This window comes from Rhinopithecus roxellana, chromosome 14 (assembly GCF_007565055.1).
Source record: "Rhinopithecus roxellana isolate Shanxi Qingling chromosome 14, ASM756505v1, whole genome shotgun sequence".
Classification (NCBI taxonomy): domain Eukaryota; kingdom Metazoa; phylum Chordata; class Mammalia; order Primates; family Cercopithecidae; genus Rhinopithecus; species Rhinopithecus roxellana.
Window position 1 is genome coordinate 37,057,556 of NC_044562.1, and position 18,726 is coordinate 37,076,281.

At 38.4% G+C, this 18,726-nt stretch overlaps 1 protein-coding gene across 2 annotated transcripts in view; it reads left to right on the plus strand.

Moving 5' to 3' along the window:
• Window positions 1-18,274, plus strand: part of ANKRD44 (ankyrin repeat domain 44) — a 354,082-nt gene extending 335,808 nt beyond the window's left edge. For both annotated transcript variants that reach the window (XM_030916285.1, XM_030916289.1), the window contains one exon: window positions 17,952-18,274. In XM_030916285.1, coding sequence (XP_030772145.1) covers window positions 17,952-17,965 — 14 coding nt within the window. In that variant the 3' untranslated portion in view covers window positions 17,966-18,274. The remainder of the gene's footprint in view (window positions 1-17,951) is intronic.
• The last annotated feature ends 452 nt before the right edge of the window (window positions 18,275-18,726 follow it).

Consider the following 18,726-nt stretch of genomic DNA (forward strand, 5'->3'; position numbering starts at 1 on the left):
AGAGGTTGGGAGTTCGAGACCAGTCTGACCAACATGGAGAAACCCTGTCTCTATTAAAATTACAAAATTAGCCTGGCATGGTGACGCACGCCTGTAATCCCAGCTACTCAGGAGGCTGAGGCAGGAGAATCACTTGAACCCGGAGGCGAAGGTTGCGGTGAGCCAAGATTGCGTCATTAGCCAAACTCCGTCTCAAAAAAAAAAAAAAAAGGTCACCTTATTAAATTACTCAGGCTGCTTTCTAATTGAGGTGAATAGTAAAAATAGCTGATGCTCACTGAGTGCTTATGATGTGCCAAGCACTGTTCTGAGTGCTTTACATCCTTAAAACAACCCTGGAAAGTAGATGCTATTCTTTTTTTTTTCTTTTTTTTTTTCTTTTTTTTTTTTTTTTGAGACAGAGTCTCGCTCTGTTTCCCAGGCTGGAGTGCAGTGGCACCATCTCGGCTCACTGCAAGCTCCGCCTCCCGGGTTCACGTCATTCTCCTGCCTCAGCCTCCCAAGTAGCTGGGACTACAGGCGCCCGCCACCATGCCCGGCTAAGTTTTAAAAATATTTTTAGTAGAGTCGGGGTTTCAACGTGTTAGCCAGCATGGTCTCATCTCCTGGCTAGTGATCCTTCCGCCTCGGCCTCCCAAAGTGGGATTACAGGCGTGAGCCACCGCGCCCGGTCCCAGTAGATGCTATTCATTCTTACATCTACTCTAGAAGGTAGATATTATTATCTCAAGAACACACAGCTAATTAGTGCCAGATCTGGGATTCAAATCTAGTCAAGTGGCTCCAGAATTAATAATCTTTACTACGATGCTATATATATTTTGGAAAGAAAACAAACTGCTTGATGTTATTATTTTCTTTTTTGTAGCCTTTTAATATATATATATCTCGGATGGCCTTTCTTAAGTGTCTGTAAATATTAGTTACAACAGAGGGTTGGTAAACTATGACCCATGGTTTAAAACCAGCAGCCATTTAAAAAAAACAAAAACAAAAACAAAAAACTTCATTGAGATATAACTGACATAACATAAAAATAACATAAAATTCGCTCTTTTAAAGGATACGAGTCGATGGTTTTTAGTGATTTTAAAAAGTTATGTAACCATCATTACTATCTAATTTCAGAAAATATTCATCACCCCCAAAAGAAAAGCTGTCCCCATTAACAGTCATTCTCTATTCTCTCTCTCTCCCCATCCCCTGGGAACCACTAATTACTTTCTGTTCCTATGAATTTGCCAATTCTAGACGTTTCATATAGATGAAATAATACACCATGTGGCTCTTTGTGACTGGCTTCTAAGGTGAATGTTTTCAGGGTTCATACATGTCTTAGTATATGTGTTAGTCTCTTCTTGCATTGCTATAAAGGAATACCTGGGATTGGGTAATTTATAAAGAGAAGTGGTTTATTTGGGCTCATGGTTCTGCAGGCTATACAGGAAGCATGGTGCTGGCAGCTGCTTCTGGTGAGACCTCAGGAAGCTTCCAGTCATGGTGGAAGGTGAAGGGGGAGCAGGAGAGAGAGTAGGGAGGTGCCACACTCTTTTAAACAACCAGGTCTCGTGTGAACTCAGAGCAAGAACACACTCATTATTGTAAGGACAGCACCAAGCCATTTATGAGGTATCTGCCCCCATGACCCAAACACCTCCCACCAGGCCCCCCTCTAACATTGAGGATTATATTAATATTACAACTTGAGATTTGGAAGGAACAAGCATCCAAACCGTGTCAGCATATAGAGGTGCTTCATTTCCTTTTATAGTCAAATAATATTTAATTATAAGGATATGCCATGTTTGCTTATTCATTCATCATTTGGTGGACATTTGGTTTTTTTGTTTTGTTTTGTTTTGTTTTTTACTTTTGCGCAATCATGAATAACGCTGCTATAAACATTTGTGTACAGATTTTTTTATGGACATATGTTTTGATTTCTTGTGTATATACCTAGGAGTAGAATTGTGTATATATCTAGGAGTGGAAATGGTAACTCTATGTTTATCGTTTTGAGGACCTGCCAAACTGTTCCACAGAGGCTGCCAAACATTCCCTTCAGCAACGTATAAGAGTTCCAATTTCTCTACATCCTTGCCAGTACTTCTTATTCCCCATTTATTTTTATTATTGCCATCCTAGTAGATGTGAAGTGATATCTCATTGTGGTTTTCACTTGCACTTCCCTGCTGACTAATGATGTCAAGCACCTTTCTATGTGCTTATTGGACATTTGTAAATTTTCTTTGGAGAAATGTATATTCAAATCATTTGCCCATTTTTAAATCATGCTGTTTTTATTGGCGAATTGTAAGCATTATTTATGTATTCTGAATACAAGTCCCTTATCAGATATAGGATTTGCAAATATTTTCTCCCATTCCATGGGTTGTTTTTTCCTTTTCTTGACAGTATCCTTTGAGGCACAGAAGTCATACTTTTGGTGTCATATCTAGAAAACCACTGTCTACCTCAAAGTCATGAAGATTTACTCCTATGTTTTCTTTTAAGAGTTTTATAGGTTTAGCTCTTACATTGAGAATCTGTAGATCAATTTGGGAAGTATTGCCATTTTAACAGTATTAGGTTTTCTGGTCCATGAACATGGGATGTCTCTCCATTTGTTTTCGGTCTTTCTTTCAACGGTGCTTTGTAGTTTTCAGTATACAAGTTTTGCACTTATTTTGTTAAATGTATTCCTAAATATTTTATTCTGTTTGATGTTGTTGTTAAGGAAATTATTTTCTTAATTTCATTTTCAGATTGTTCATTGCTAGTATGTAGAATTACAATTGATTTTTAAAAATTGATCTTGTATCCTGCAACCTTGCTGAGCTAGTTTTTCAGTGGAAAAACTATTCCATAGAGCCCTTCCTCCCTCCCTCCCTCCCTTCCTTCCTGCCTTCCTGTTTTTCTTCCTTCTTTAGAGACAAGATCTCACTCTGCTGCCCAGGCTGGAGTGCAGTGGCATGATCATGGCTCACTTCTGCCTCGACTTCCTGGGCTCAGGTGATCCTTCTGGCTTCAGCCACCCAACTGGCTGGGACTACAGGCGTGCGCCACCACACCCTGATAATTTTTGTATTTTTTTGTGGAGATGGGGTTTTGCCATGTTGCGCAGGCTGATCTTGAACTCCTAGGCTCAAGCAATCCACCTGTCTTGGCCTCCCAAAGTGCTGGGATTACAGGCATGAATCACTGCACCCAGCTGGATTCCTTAAAATTTTCTACATATAAGAAAAATTTTCTACATGTCATCTGCAAATAGGGATAGTTTTACTTCTTTTTCAATCTGGATAGAATTATTACCTTTAGAGTTTTTATTACTTTTTCTTGCCTAATTTCCCTGGCTGGAACCTCCAGTATAATGTTGAATAGATGTGGTGTGAGTGACATTCTTACCCTGTTCCTGATCTTAGGGGAAAAGAATCCAGTCTCTCACTATTAAATATAATGGTGAAACCCCATCTCTACTAAAAATACAAAAAATTAGCCAGGCGTGGTGACTGGTGCCTGTAGTCCCAGCTACTCAGGAGGCTGAGGCAGGAGAATCGCTTGAACCTGGGAGGTGGAGGTTGCAGTAAGCCGAGATCATGCCACTGCACTGCACTCCAACCTGGGCAACAGAGCGAGACTCCATTTAAAATATATATAAATATATATAGTTATCCTGGGTTTTTCACAAATGTCCTTGATCAGTTTGAAGAATTTTTTTCTATTTCTAGTTTCTTGAGTGTTTTTATTAAGAACGGGGGTTGGATTTTGCCAAATGCTTTTCTGCTTCTTTTGAGATGATTGATCATGTGGTTTTGTCCTTTGTCTTTTATTCTATTAATATAATGTATTACATTGGTTAATTTTTATATGTTCAATCAGCTGGTATACATAGGATAAATCCTACTTGATCATGGTGTATTATCATTTTTATATGTTGTTGATTCTATATGCTAATATTTTGTTGAGGACTTTTGTAACTATATTCATAAGGGATATCAATTTCTTTTCTTTTGATCTTTCTTTCTTTCTTTCTTTTTTCTTTCTTTCTTTCTTTCTTTCTTTCTTTCTTTCTTTCTTTCTTTCTTTCTTTCTTTCTTTCTTTCTTTCTTTCAGACAGAGACTAACTCTGTCACCCAGGCTGGAGTGCAGTGGCACAATCTTGGCTCCCTGCAACCTCCACCTCTCCACCTCCCAGGTTCAAGCAATCGTGTCTCAGCCTCCCAAGTAGCTGGGATTACAAGTGTTTGCCACCACACCTGGCTAATTTTTGTATATATATATTTTTTTTTTTGTAAAGACAGGGTGTCACCCTGCTGGCTAGGCTGGTCTTGAACTCCTGGCCTCTGCAATCCACCCACCTCGGCCTCCCAAAGTGCTGGGATTACAGGCGTGAGCCACCGCACCCAGCCCCTTTTGTTGTATTTTTCTTGTTTTGGTGTGATGGTAACACTGGCCTCATAGAATAAGTTCAGAAATGTTCCTTCCTCTTCCATTTTGAAAAAGATTTTTATTGTTCTGATTCTGTTTTGAAAGTTGATAGAATTTACCAGCAAAGTCATCGGGTTTTGGGATTTTCTTTGTGGGATTTTTTGTTTTTGTTTTTATTGTTGACTCAATTTCCTTACTTGTTAGAGATCTATTATCTATTTCTTCTTGAGTCAGTTTCAGCAATTTGTGTCTTTCTAAGAATTTGTCTATTAACACAGATTATCTAATTTGTTGTAGTATACAATTTTTCATACTATTCCCTAATCCTTTATGTTCTGTAAGGTTAGTAGTAATATCCCCTCTTTCATTTCTGATTTGACTAATTTGAGTTTTTTCTCCTTTTCTTCTTTAGTTAGGGTAGAAGTTTGTCAATTTTGCTGATTTTTCAAAGAACCGACTTGTGTTAATTTTCTCTTTTGTTTTTCTGTTCTCTACTTCATTTATTTTTGTTATTTGTATTTAATCTGTATTATTTTATTTCTTCTGCTTACTTTGGGTATAGTTTACTCTTCCTTTTCTTTTTTTTTTTTTTCGAGATGGAATCTCACTCTGTCTCCCAGGCTGAATTGCAGTGGTGTGACCTTAGCTCACTGCAACCTCTGCCTCCCAGGTTCAAGAGATTCTCCTGCCTCAGCCTCCCAAGTGGGTGGAATTACAGGCGTGTGCCACCATGCCCAGCTAATTTTTGTATTGTTAGTAGAGACAGGGTTTCAACATGTTGGCCAGGCTGGTCTCGAACTCCTGACCTCAGGTGATCTGCCTGCCTTGGCCTCCCAAAGTGCTGGGATTACAGGCATGAGCCACTGCACCTGTCTTCTTTTTTATTTTCTTAAGGTTGTTAGGTTATTGAATTTTAATATAAAATATTCTTTTTAAATATAGGTGTTTACAGCTATACATTTTCCTCCTAGCGTTGCTTTAGCTGCATCCCAGGTGTTTTGGTATATTGCATTTTCATTTTCATTGTTCTCAAAATATTTTCCAATTTCCTTTGTAATTTCTTCTTTGACTCACTGGTCATCAAGGAATATGTTGTTTTGGCCAGGCTCAGTGGCTCATGCCTGTAATCCCAGCACTTTGGGAGGCTGAGGCAGGCAGATCACTTGAGCTCAGGAGTTCAAAACCAACCTAGGCAACATGGCAAAACCCTGTCTCTACAAAAAACAGAAAAATTAGCCAGGCACGGTGGTGCACCGCTGTAGGCCCAGCTACTCAGGAGGCTGAGCAGGGAGGATTGCTTGAGCCTCGGAGATGGAGGCTGCAGTGAGCCATGATCATGCCACTGCACTCTAGCCTGGGCAACAGAGCAAGAGGCTGCAAAAAAAAAAAAAAAAAAAAAGAATATGAGAGTATATTGTTTAATTTCCACATATTTGTGAATTTCCCAAATTTCCATCCCTTACTGATTTCTACTTTCATTCCATGTGGCCAGAGGATATACTTTGTGTGATTTCAATACTTTAAAGTTTATCAAGGCTTATTTCAATGTCAACTTAAGAAAGGGCTTCACAAATAATATAAAAGTCTAATGCCATGGTGGGTCTCAGTGTGGAGATGTATGTTTAATGTCATGAAACTCAGTGGAGACTAGTTTAATAAATTATGGCAATAGAATGCAATATGAAATCATGGAATTTTTAAAAGGAATGATATAGGTCTATATATAAATATATATTATTAAGTAAACAAATAAGAATAGACAGTGAGTATGGTTTGCTACCATTTGTGAATATAAACAAGCATGAGAGGGGGATACATATATAGAGAGAATATTTCCTTATAGGCAATAAAGAAACTGTTACCATTGTTTCCTGTAGTGAGAAGAACTGGGAAAACCAGGATTAGGGATGAAAAGGAGACTTATTTTCAATGAATATCCTTTGATGTCGTTCAAAGATTTTTTAAATCTCTAGTTCATGTTCATCCTTTGCGTGGGGAGATACTGTAAGCAGAAGTAATAAATTAAAATATTGATATATTTGATTGTATAAAAATGTAAAATTTTGGATGGTAATATCATCATAAACAAAGTCAAATGATAGAAAGGGAAATATTTTTAATAAAAATGACAGATAAAAGTTTAATGTCTATAATATATTAAGAGATTTTATAAAGTGATAGGAAAAACACAAAACACAATTTTAAAAATAGGAAAAGGATACAAATTAATACTGTACAGAAAAAGAAATCTAAATATTCAAGAAGTATATTTTATAATCTCAACATCAATGATAGGGAAATCCAAATCAAAGCAAATGGCATACTATTTTTCACCCAAAATATTGAAAATAGTGATAATAAATGGTGCTGGCTGAAAAACAGGAACTCTCCTACAGTGGTAGTGGGTATAGGAATTGCTACAATGGGGGTAATACTTTATTTCGTCAAATCTAAGATAGCAATTGAAGGATGCACCCTTATTTTATCTAAGGAAAAAAACACTGCCAATTAAACTATGACACAGTGCTTTCTGCTCTTTGATTATAAGATGCATCCCAATTTCAGGGATGCTAAATGTGAATGATAAAATCTGATAAGATTTCAATATCCATTAACACTAGAATTATACATACCCTTTCAACAAGCACTTATACTTTAGGGACTGTATGCTGGAGAAAGAAAAATAAGCAAGGTGGTACTTAAAATATTTAACAACTAGTATGACACAAACACCAGCCAATCAGAACAAATACTAACCAAAAGAGACACCGACTAGTAGGCCTTCCCCTAACATTCTCAAGCCCTGGGCAGGCTACAAATAGAGACTTGCATACCAGATGTTATATACTTAAACTTTGTTGTAAATTCAAGCTAAAAATCTATTAAATCAAATATGTTCTATCACCATATTTTGACAAACATCCCTTCATGACAACCTTCAAGAACTATTCAAATGTAAAATTATTGCCCTGGCCAGACATGGTGGCTCACACCTATAATCCCAGCACTTTGGGAGGATGAGGTGGGTGGGTCACATGAGGCCAGGAGTTCAAGACCAGCCTGGCCAAATGAGGAAACCCTGTCTCTACTAAAAATGCAAAAATTAACCAGGCATGGTGGCATATGCTTATAGTCCCAGCTACTCAGGTGGCTGAGGCATGAGAATTGTTTGAACCTGGGAGGTGGAGGTTGCAGTGAGCTGAGATTGCACTACCATATTCCAGCCTGGGCAACAAAGTGAGACCCTGTCTCAAAAAATAATATAAAATAAAATTATTGCCCTTCTCTGACCACCGTAGCACCGGGAAGGTAGCCTCCCATCTTCAACCTGTGGCTCATGACTCACCCTCATTTTCTTCCTACTTCTATCCTCCTCTCTCACTAAAAGGAGTCTTGCGTGTCGTCATACAAACCCCCCAGCCTGCATGACCAAGCTCTGTCTGTATCCTCAAACACTCCTTGGCTACACTTGAGGCCTAGAGGTGTTTGCACTGGTGGCACATGCTTCCCTCAAGAGGACAGAGCTGGGATAGAGACCCATGCCAGCCTGTAAGTGGGCTCAGGACCTCTAAGTAGGCAATTTCATCGTCTTGGGTATAAAACTAGTCAAAAAGGGGGTGACAGGCTACAATGGGATGCATCCCCTTTGGCTCACAGACTCCTTGCCCCATGGAGAGAGACCGAACTGGAGGAGGGCCAGGGCAATTGTCTTCCAGCAGGGGGCCCAGGTCTAAGAGTTTTACTGCTAGCCAGTATCCTCTTCTGGTATGTACGAGTTAAATATTACGCCTTTAGAAAAGTAGAGACATGCATGCCAAAATGTTTATTGCATTTTTTGGTAGAAAAAACTCAAGAAAATTTGAATGTAATTCTAGTGTATCCCTCCTATGAAAAAATATGCAGCTATTAAAAATAATTAATGTGGGGCATGGTGGCACAAGCCTGTAATCCCAGCTACTCAGGAGACTAAGTCACGAGAATCACTTGAACCGGGGAGGCGAAGGTTGCAGTGAGCTGAGATCGCACCACTGCACTCTAGTCTGGGCGAGAGACTGAGACTCGTCTCAAACAAGTGATAATAATGATAAAAATAATAATAAATGTGATTAAGAAATATCAAGTATGGTTTGAAAAAGCAAGTTGCAGTTAAATGTTTGGGTTATAATCTCAAATGATATCAATGAAAAATTTACATATTATTTATTATTGTAATTTTATATGATCACAAGCAAAGTTATGTCAGGACTTACTCTGTAATGTTATAGGAGAAAAGTATAAGGAATGGTAAAGTTATAGTTAAAGGGAAGATGTGCATGACATAATGTTAAGTGAAAATATAAAATGTAGAATTAAAATTGGTTTATATGCAAAAAATATGCAAACATTGAATATGCCTATGGACAAGTGCTATAATATAACATAGAAAAATTAAAATATTGGCCAGGCTTGGTGGCTCATGCCTGTAATCCTAGGACTTTGGGAGGCCGAGGCGGGAGGATCACTTGAGCCCAGGCATTTGAGACCAGTGTGAGCAACATGGCAAAACCCCGTCTCTACAAAGAGTATAAAAAATTAGCCAGGCGTGGTGGCATATGCCTGTAGTCCCAGCTATCCAGGAGGCTGAGGTGAGAGGACCACTTGATACCAGGAGGTAGAGGCTGCAGTGAGCCCTGATCACACTACTGCACTCCAGCCTGGGCAACAGAGTGAGACCATGTCTCAAAAAGAAATATTGATTTAATCAAGTGACAGAAACTTAGGCAATTTTTGTTCTGAATTTATGTTGGTTGTTTTTGCAATAAAGATTTTTTTAAGAGAATAGAATGCATAAATAAGGATTTGTGGGGGTGGTAAGTCAATCATCTACTTAATGCTGTGTTAATACTGTTCAGTAGAACCAGCTCTAAGCTCCATAGCTAAAGAGTAATGAAGAAAACTTGGAGATGCTCCAATAAGAGCCATCAAAATATTAAGAATTTAAGAATACATCCTTTTAGGAAGAATAAAAGGAACTGAATTTAAACAGCTTAAAGCTTTCTTCAACTGTAAAACATGGAGATTTGACTCAGTAATTTCTCATATCCTTTCAGCTCCAACATTTTTTTGTTCTGAGACTAGATGTGTTAGTCAACAGAGAAACTGCCAACTACCCACAGCATCTGAAACAGTGAACTCCGCATATGAAGATGCTGAGGAATAACCATGGTTGAAGACTGACTGCATCTTAGTCCTTCCACCATAAGAAGAATTTCTTCTAGACAGAAGATAAGGAGATGTGCCCATTCTCCTCTGAGCAAGAGAGTAAACGGGCTTTAACTGGAGCACAACCAATTTAGGATCTTAAAAAGTTATCTGGGAAATATGTAGTAAATGAAGAGTTAACACGATACTGATTGTAAAGTCCCCCTATCTGGAGACTTTTAGAATTAAGGTGCAGGATGGTGTTAGAGAGATATCAGCCAATGTGCTCTATAGCTCAGCACTCCTTTAAGCACATTATATACAACGATCTTCATCAGTTTGTTGTTCCACAGACACTCAAACATATTTCCTCTCTCCTTTGAGCAACCTGTAGTCCTTACTGTATTCAGTAGCACCAAAATTTGTCCTGTGTCCCCAAGCCGAAAGCCAGACAGACATCCTAGACTCCTCCCTCTCCTTTGCTATCCTTATCCAATTGGTTATGAGGTCCTTTCCCTTTTGTGCCTCCTAAAAGTCTTTTGAACCAATTACCTTATTTTCCTAGCCACTGCTCCTATTTGGGGCCCTCATCACAGGATATTTAGATTACTGCAATAGCATCCTAGTAATCTCCTTGTTTGCAATCTTACTTGTCTTCAATTCTTTTTAAAAATTGCTGCCCAAAACTATATCTTTTAAAAGCCCAAGCTCTTTCACCTGAAAGTGTCCACCAGCACCTCTCCATCTTCATTTCCCATCACACCACGCATTTGCCCTGAACTACAGACACTATGAAACAATCGGTGTCCTTGTTCATATATTCCTACCTTTATACGTAGGAAAATAAAAACATAATATGTGTCCTTTCACCGGCACTATTCCTTCTTCCCTGTTATGCCTGTTGAACTCAACTTTTGACACCCAGGTCAAATTTCACCTCTTCCCAAGTGTTTCCTAGACTTTTACCTAAAAACAAAAGACAGAAATCATTGTTTCTTCTCTATGTGTCCAAGGCATCTTGTATATGCCACTAGAAATGTAGATGGTGTATAACCTTTTTTTTTTTTTTTTTTTTTTTTTTTTGAGACAGAGTCTTGCTCTGTTGCCCAGGCTGGAGTGCAGTGGTGCTATCTTGGCTCACCACAACCTCCGCCTCCTGGGTTCGAGCGATTATCCTGCCTCAGCCTCCTGGATAGCTGGGACTACAGGTGCACGCCACCATACCTGGCTAGTTTTTGTGTTTTTAGTAGAGACGGGGGTTTCACTATGTTGGACATGCTGGTCTCGAACTCCTGACCTGGTGATCCACCTGTCTCAGCCTCCCAAAGTGCTGGGATTACAGGACTGAGCCACCACAACCAGCCTACACTTTTAAAAAAAACATATTATGTGAGTGAAGAATAACCATGGCTGAAGGTTGACTGCATCTTAGTCCTTCCACCATAAGAAGAATTTCTTCCAGACAGAAGAGGTTAAGAAGATTTGCCCATTCTCCTCTGAGCAAGATAATAAATGAGCTTTCACTGCAGCACAACAAATTTAAGATCATGGAAAGTTATCTGAAAAATATGTAGTAAATGTAGAGTTAACACAAGACTGATTGTAAAGTCCCCCTATCTCCACTTTAAAATTTTAAAGTCCCTATTAGGGGGACCTTAAAATTACTGAGTCAAATCTCCATGTTTTACAGTTGAAGAAACCTTTAAGCTAACTTCAATTCCTTGTATTGCTCCTAAAAGGATGTGTTCTTAAATTCTTAATATTTTGATGGTTCTTATTGGAGCACCTCCAAATTTTCTTCATTACTCCTTAGCTGTGGAGCTTAGAGCTGGTTCTGAACACTATTAACGTAGCATTAAATAGAATGATTGATTTACCTCCCAATCCTTATTTATGCATTCCAACGTCTTAAAATAAATATTTATTGCAAAAACAACCAACATAAATTCAGAACTAAAATTGCCCACGATTCTGTCATTTGATTAAATCTACCATTAGCCATGTAGATGGTATATCACCAGCAATGTAGATGCCACTAGCAATGGAGATGCCACTAGCAATGTAGCTGGTATATCACTTTCTGTTGTAATTATGTAACTATGTCTGTGTGATGGAGATAAAACGTTCCATGCCAACGTTCCTCATCCCCAACCTCCTTCCTGCCACATACCAACGGATAGTTTGTTTGTCAAATTCTGGATTTTTTTTTCTGGAGTGGAAGAATAAAAAGTGGTATAAAAACAGGAATGAAAATGAAGAAGAAAAATGCAAGAGTCTAGTAAAAGTAGCCAAATCTATGAACAAAGGGAGAACTCAGAGAAAGGGTCTTGCCACCAGGGTGGGAAAGAGTTTGGGAAGATTAGCACATAAGAATCTCTTGGTAATCAAAGTCTCTACTTATGGCAAATTTAATTGAGACTCCTTTAATACTCTTTGAGAAGCTAAATAAATATTGGAGTATATTTTAAATTAGCATTTGGAAACTAAACTGGGCTTCCCACAAAGAGACTAAGCCATGTGGCTCCTAGGTTTTATTTAGGTTACATGTATCTGTTGCCTCCCTTTCTACTCTACATATATTTCTCCAGTACCTAACACAGTGCCTGAATGATTTAATAAGTGAATATATGAGTGGCACATGTGTGTAAATACGTTGTCTCCAGCTCCTTCTGAGAAAATTCCCAGGTTTCAGAATCAGTATTAGCCAACATTTCCAGGTGATGTCACTTTGCTGAATGTTTAAGCACTAATGGTCCTTGAAGCCAGGCCAGCAGATGAGAGGAGTACCTACAGGTTGAATATAGATGGGCGGGGCAGGGGGGGTTGCTGGGTGAAAGCTCAAGATAGAAAGACAATAATAAAAGTGATGAAATTGTGGCAGTAGTTAAGATGATAGCTATTAATGTGACAGCCGAGAGAAAGACAAGGCAAAGGCTTAAAAGTAGAATGAGCTGTGAGATCAGTGACCAGGAGAGTCCAAAGGATGATGTCCATGTACAAGTCCCAAATAAGTGAGATATGTTCAGAGAACTGAGAAGAGGAAATTCTTCAGAATGTGTCTTCTATTGGGGCACGTTTAGCTGTTTAAGAACACTGGGTCAGGCTGTGAATCATCCTCCTTTCTGATCCTCCTCTTCCCACTAGGCAGGGCAGTCCAGACTGTTCAAGGTTAAGTATTATAGTGGGCAAAACTGGCACAAATCATGTCAGTATCCTGGAACCATACTGGTGGTCACTGTATTATACACTGTCACACACTTGTGGTGAAATAAATAAATAAAGATGATGATGATGATGCTGTGAAAGTTATCGGTGAAGTAAGACATAAACTCCTTGGTACACTCTCCCTGCCAATGGCCCTTTGTGGAACCATTCCTGGAGCCAACTTCAGTAACATCCTTGAGGAAATCTAATGTTTTTAGTCAACCAATTCCATTTCCACATTTGGTCTCTTCTGATAATTCACAGTTAATTTTCCTCTTGGAATAAATCTTTTAAGTTGCTATGGACTTGATATAGGAGTGTATTAGGCTGTGCTTGCATTGCTATAGAGAAACATCTGAGGCTGGGTAATTTATAAAGAAAAGAGGTTTATTTGGCTCATGGTTCTGCCGGTTTTACGGGAAGCATGGTGCTGGCATCTGCTCGGCTTCTAGGGAAGCCTTAGGAAGCTTACAGTTATGGTGGAAGGCAAAAGCAGAGCAGGCATGTCACATGGCCAGAGCAAGAGCAAGTAAGAGAGAAAGAGAGAGAGAGCACCAAACCATGAGGGATCCACCCCAATGACCCAGACACCTCCCATCCCACCTCCAGCATGGGGATGACAATTCAACATGAGATTTGGGCAAGGACAAATATCCCAACTATATCGAGAAGATAGCATAAACCTGTGAGAACTGTTTTTCAGATTCTTAATGTCAGCACTTCTATCTGTTGAGTTTCTTTCCTAATGTAGGATCAGCTTTTGTTGCTATTGTATGAAATTGAGTCCTATGTTGTTTATTGCATACGTTTATTTGTATAGTTTTTTAAAGAACTGGTTTGTACCGGTTTGCATTGGTATCATATTTCTGCAAATATTTTCCTTACTTGAGCATTCCCCATCCCCCATTTTGAGAAAATTAACATAATTGCACTTTCTTTTTTACAGAAAAATGCAACAATTAACATAATTGCGCACTTTTCTTTTTTTAAACAGCAACTCAGGCTGTTAACCCTTCAAGATCCAAGAACATAGGTCGGCTGCAAAACAGGGACCAATTATGAATCAGAATGTGCTTTATTCTAGCCACAGAATGCAAAGGGTTACACTGCAGGAGCTGCGGTTAGGGAGGGGAAAGGGAGTGACCGGATTGTCTTGCCTGTCTGTGATTGAGAAGCACACACCCTTTATTTTCCAACTGGGAACAAGGTACTGGAAATTCCTCTTTCCCTTAGAAAACAGAAGGCACGGGTGTTGGCTATGGAAATTAGAACTGGGTAATATTTCTAGAGCACTTTGAAATTCTTCAGGGTAAGTGTTACAAGAACACAAATGATTCCTTTCATTGTTAAATTGTGTTCCTATCATTGATAACTCTCCCCAAGTAAAGCCTTTTTAATTAAAAATCTCTGGATGCTATAACAAGTAACTATGTAATTAAGTAGCAAGAGAATTTTGCCCTGCAGTGAAGGAGGAGTCAAAGATAGGCAAAATCAGCCCCTGATTAAATTACCTTTGTTTCCCACTTCCCATTACATATTATATTATAGTACACTGCCTGCTGGACAAAAGCAAAAGGAGATAAGATGGGCATAAGGGTAGGAAAATCATTCAAAATGTAAGCCTCTAAGATCACATTGAAAGGAAGAGGAGAAACCAGGTGTGGTGTGGAGACAAGAAGATGTGCCTGACGGATTTGAAGTCCACTAATGTGGGAAGGAAAATAAATCCTGGAGTTATAACTCCTGAATTATAAGACAGGAAGGAAGTCAGGAAGTGGAAACTCAAGAATGAATGTGGAAAGGAATTTGATCATATTTTGAAATGGCTTCTGAGCCACACAAAATTAAAGTACCACACTTTTCAGACCACGACTACGGAAAACGACATTCTCTCTCTTATTTCATTTTCTGGTTTATTTCATCTGTAAAGAATTAGCCCTGGGAACCATATTAGCTAATTTATATTAATTTATACTATTAAGTTGTTCTTAAATGGGTAACTATTATAATTAGTCACATTTCAGGGGATATGATTGGTACCCCATTTTATTTGCTACAACTACTCACTTCCAAAGATCGATTCTATTTAAACTTTTCCATGTTCGTCTAAGGTAAGTGTGTGTAATAAACCGTTTGAACTCTCACCAGTTTTCTTATCAAACTCATTAATGGCCCAGGTTCCTGGAATTTATTGCCTCTTGGTCTTATCCCCTCCCCCAGCCCCCACACGCTTTCTATATTAGCTTTTCTCAAAAGGTAGTCTGCAGACCTTCCCTTGTGTCCCAGAGACTCTTTGAAAGGGCCCACAAGTTAGAACCTATTTTCATAATAATTCTAAGAGGAATTGCCTTTTTCACTGATGGTGCCAAAACATGTTTTATAGTGGGTAAAACTGCTGATACCTTGGCACGAATGTCAGAGTACTGGAACTGTACTGGCTATCATTGTATTCTACACCGCCACACACTTGCAGGGAAAAAAAAGGTGCAGTAAAAATGATCAATTTTATTAAACCTCAGTCCTTGAAGAAATGAAAGCACACATAAAGCCCTGTGCTGCATACTGAAGTACAATAGTTCCAGCACCGTGTGATTGCTGGAGCTGCCAGCTGAACTGGCTGCTTTTTCATGGAACACCTTTTCACTTGAAACACAACTGGTAAGATGAAGGATGGTTACTCAGACTAGGGTATCTGGTAGGTATTTTCCTGAAAATAAATGAAGTGAGCCTGTCACTTCAAGGGCAACAGCTGACGGTATTTTTAAATGAATTAATGAATTTTTTAAAAAAAGTCTCAGTTTTCATTTCTAATATCATAAATATTGATAAATATAACCTACATAAACAAAAGCTCTTTGGGATCCTCAATTATTTTTTAAGAGCATCAAAGAATCCTGGGAACAGAAAGTTTGAGAAGAGCTGCTCTATACAAATGCTTCCCAGAGTGTGTTCTTTGAAAGTTTGGCCTGTGGGGGACTCTCATTCGGTGCTATCCAAACATATTGGATAATTTAAACTAGCCACATGTGGTTATGTATGTGTTTATTTTTAATTTTTAATGTTGATGGGTACATAGTAGGTGTAGATACTTATGGGGTACATGAGATATCTTCATACAGGCATGCAATTGATTGTGCAATAATCACATCAGGGTAAATAAAGTATCCATTGCCTCGAGCATGTATCATCTCTTTGTTTTACAAACATTCCAATTATACTCTTTTAGTTATTTTAAAATGTACTATAAATTATTGTTGACTGTAGTCACGGGTTATTTAAATTTACATTAAAATTTAATAATCAGTTGTGCAGCTGCACTAGCTACCATTCAAATGTTCAATAGCCAAATGTGGCCAGCAGCTTGTACAACATTTTCACCATTGCAGAAAGGATGCTGCAGTCAGGGAGGACTGCATACACCTCCTTCTCTGGTTTATTCACCGTGTTCATTGGAAGCAAAATTCTGAAAGGAGGAAATACTGTTTTCATTTGGTTTAAACATTTCTCAAGTTTATTTGAACGTAGACTTTATTTTTCATGTAACACCTCTTTCTATTTTATGAAACATACTTTCAAAAATGTTATTCTGCCTTTTTGCAATATTGTTAACTATTCCATTGAATATGAAGTTTCGTTATAAGCACTTTTCATACCTCTTTTGAAAGTAAATGGATATAAATAATAAATTATAGAAACCTATCATCTAAATCTAAATTTCATTCCTTTGCTAGTTCACACTGAGGATTTCCCTCTATCAGTGTATACTCCAGTTCACATTACTTTTCTGATTATTTCTGAATTTTTAGTCTATGTAATGGTTGCCATCGAAGTTATGTATTTGGGTTTTCTACACACAATCTCAAAGGCTGTACCCCTGATTGGGAATCCCTGTGACTTCTGAGTATCCCCACCAGTCAATAAGATTTTGTAAGCTTTAGAGATTTTGAATAATAAACTTTTAACTTTAGAATAGTTTTAGACAAAGAAAAATTGTAAGAGTCACAGAGAACTCCCATATATCCCATGCCCAGTTTCCCCTGTTGTCAACAATATTACTATAATTTGTCTTCAAGCTTTACTTCTACAAAAACGAAGGCCTATTTATTATTTTCCAAATGAAAATCATAATACTGGATATGTTTGTTCAAACCACATGCACTCCAACACCCCACCACGAGAATCATTATTCCAGGCTTCCCTTAAGTATAGTAAGCTGAGGCGCCAAATAGTTCCTAGTCTTATCAAGCAAGGCCAACAACCCCCGTCACACACACCTTTCCCAGGTAGGTGAGCAGCTGGGCTAGTGACCTTGGCACCAGGGCTGTGAGCAGGCAGTGCTGGCTAGAAGTTATTGGGCCACAGGAAAATGTGGCCCCCAGCCAGGGTCAGGGAGCCTAGGTAGTAACAATGTGAAGTGAGACTCCAAAGTGAAAAGTCAGCAATGGAGAACAGGTAAGACAGACGCAGAAAGCTGAAAAAACTCCCAGAAGGAAAGGAAATGCACGGAGAAGTGGACAGCATGGGTTGCTTGCAGATGAGTTCATGAGTTGGGCAGGAGCTGTTAAGGACACTGAACTGGTATGGATGAATTATGCATTCTCTATAAGAAAATAGTTTGTTAAAGTAGTATGCATATTGATTAATTTTCATGCTGTTTTAAATTTTTTCTCTCCTAAGAAAAATTAATGTATCTTCATATTTATGTTTGTGAAGGTATATACAAAGACCATCTGGAAGTATACACATCAGGCTATAGTTAGTGATTACTTCTGGGGGTGGGAACTAGGGCGTTGGGATTAGAGTGGGGTGATATGATATGAAGGGGGTATTTTGTTTTACATTATACTTACTTCTAGAGTGTTTCAATTTTTTTACAGACTATATTAACATATCGCTCAGACATAAAGAAAACAAGCAGGAAAAGTAATACATGTTTGTTTATAAAAGTCCGAAATATTGAGAAGTATATGAAAATATTTAGATTATTTGTATGCTCACCACCCTGTGATAATCACTTCTTTTAGTGAGCTTCTTTCTCATCCCTACCTCCCTTTCCTTAATATTTAGATATATAGACATTGTAGACTGTAATATTGCTCACAAATACTTGGTGCCTTTCCCTGTCCTGTTGAACACAGATGAGGCCATGTGACTTCCTTTGGACAATGAATCATGAGGAGGATTGATGAGTGTCACTTCTGGGCCAAAGCTTTAAGGACCTGCTCGTGGGTCTCCATGCTCTCCGTTCTTCATTTCTGCAATCACGGAAGCTTGTCTTGAGATGGAGCGTCTGTCATCTTTATGTATTCCAGAGTATTATGAAGATTACAGCAACCCTGATGACTCAAGATGGACAGGCAGTATAAAGGAGAAATAAGCTTTGTTGTTGTAAGCAGCAGAGATTATCAGGTTTTTAATGTAGCATAATTACCTTACCCTGACAGAAAATATACACAGATATTTGTGAGTATTTGTAGATAAATGCAACTGTATGTATATATGTATGTGTATACAGAGATACAAATATATAAAATTCGTCACTGGTATGAAGGTAGGTTCATACTCTATCATTCTTTTTTGATTTAATATTTCACTACGAAAATTTTCCTATCTTACCAATTTTTGAAAATATGATTTTAATGGCTGTAAGTTATTCCATTTCATGGACTTGCCATAATGTATTCATATCCTTTGGGTGGACATTTAGATTGTTTCCAAGTTTGACGTGTGTACATTGTCAGTAAACATCTTTGTGGACAAATATTTGTCTACAGCTCTGACTCAGGATAAATTTCATACTTAGGATAAGTACCAAGAAATGAGATGACTGTTAATTCTAGAGCTGACTCTTTTTTCACCCTCTTGGCTTCCTATAGCTTCCGTGATTGCCTCATCTCCATGGCGCTCCTTTAT